Raw genomic sequence first — 1,256 nt, forward strand, 5'->3', positions numbered from 1 at the left:
TGGGATGGCTAACGACGAGATATGGGGACTATGGAGGGGTGTGGGATGGCTAACGACGAGATATGGGGAGATATGTGGGAGATGGCTAGTTACGAGCCGCTCACTCGCCGCCCCACCCGCCCGCAGGCAGAGGTTGTGCGTCCTGGCTTCCGCGGCTGGCCGAGGGCCTCTCCCGTCACGGGCGAGATCACCCCGAGAGTACCCGAGATTGCCCGAGATTGCCCGAGATTGCCCGAGAGAGCACCCGAGAGTACCCGAGATTACCCGAGGGCTCCTCTATTGCCGCGTCGATACTGCCGCGTCGAGCACACGTCGAGGACACGTCCGAGACGCGTCCGAGACACGTCCGAGACACGTCCGAGACACGTCCGAGACACGTCCGAGACACGTCCGAGACACGTCCGAGACGTGTCCGCAGGCGAGACCGAGCTGTACTACCCGCAGCACCGGCGGCTGGCCAAGTACCTCGTCACCGGCCTCGTGATCGCGGCGCAAGTGATCTCTCCCCACACCTCCCCACACCTCCCCATATCTCCCCACATCTCCTCACATCTCCCCACATCTCCCCACATCTCCCCACATCTCCCCATACCTCCCCATACCTCCCCATATCTCCCCACATCTCCTCACATCTCCCCACATCTCCCCACATCTCCCCACATCTCCCCATACCTCCCCATACCTCCCCATACCTCCCCACACCTCCCCATACCTCCCCATATCTCCCCATATCTCCCCATGTCTCCCCATGTCTCCCATATCTCCCCATATCTCCCCCATATCTCCCCATATCTCACGGCCTCGTGATCGCGGCCGCAGGTCGTGATGATGGTATGCATGATCGCGATGCTGTACGCCGCCTTCTTCTGCATCCAGTCGACCGACTTCTCCGTCGCCGAGAGCCTGCTGCTCAACCTCGGCTGCAGCACGGTGCGGGAGATATGGGGAGATACGGGGAGATATGGGGAGATATGGGGAGATATGGGGAGATATGGGGAGATATGGGGAGGTAGAGCCTGCTGCTCAACCTCGGCTGCAGCACGGTGTGGTAAAAGGAGGTTGGGGGAGGTAAGGGGAGAATGGGCGAGATTCTGGGATTTTGAAGGTGATGGGGGGGGATCCTCCCAAGTCCCCCCAAGTGGCACTGCCCCAAGAAGAAACGGACCCCTGCCTCCCGCGGAATATCAGGAGCGTTTTTCCAATAATCGTGCGAGGGGGGCGGAGAAAGAATCTCGGGCTTAATCCCCCCCCCCGCT

At 61.1% G+C, this 1,256-nt stretch overlaps 1 protein-coding gene across 1 annotated transcript in view; it reads left to right on the plus strand.

Annotated features, from left to right (window-relative positions):
* Positions 1 to 21: 21 nt before the first annotated feature.
* Positions 22 to 1,256, plus strand: part of EMIHUDRAFT_414306 (hypothetical protein) — a gene marked incomplete at its 5' end in the record, with an annotated part of 5,430 nt that continues 4,195 nt past the window's right edge. The window contains 3 exons of the mRNA XM_005789476.1: positions 22 to 181; positions 419 to 495; positions 820 to 979. Of these exons, the coding sequence (XP_005789533.1) occupies positions 22 to 181; positions 419 to 495; positions 820 to 979 (397 nt within the window). The remainder of the gene's footprint in view (positions 182 to 418; positions 496 to 819; positions 980 to 1,256) is intronic.

Source organism: Emiliania huxleyi (assembly GCF_000372725.1).
Source record: "Emiliania huxleyi CCMP1516 chromosome Unknown EMIHUscaffold_1274, whole genome shotgun sequence".
Lineage (NCBI taxonomy): Eukaryota > Haptophyta > Isochrysidales > Noelaerhabdaceae > Emiliania > Emiliania huxleyi.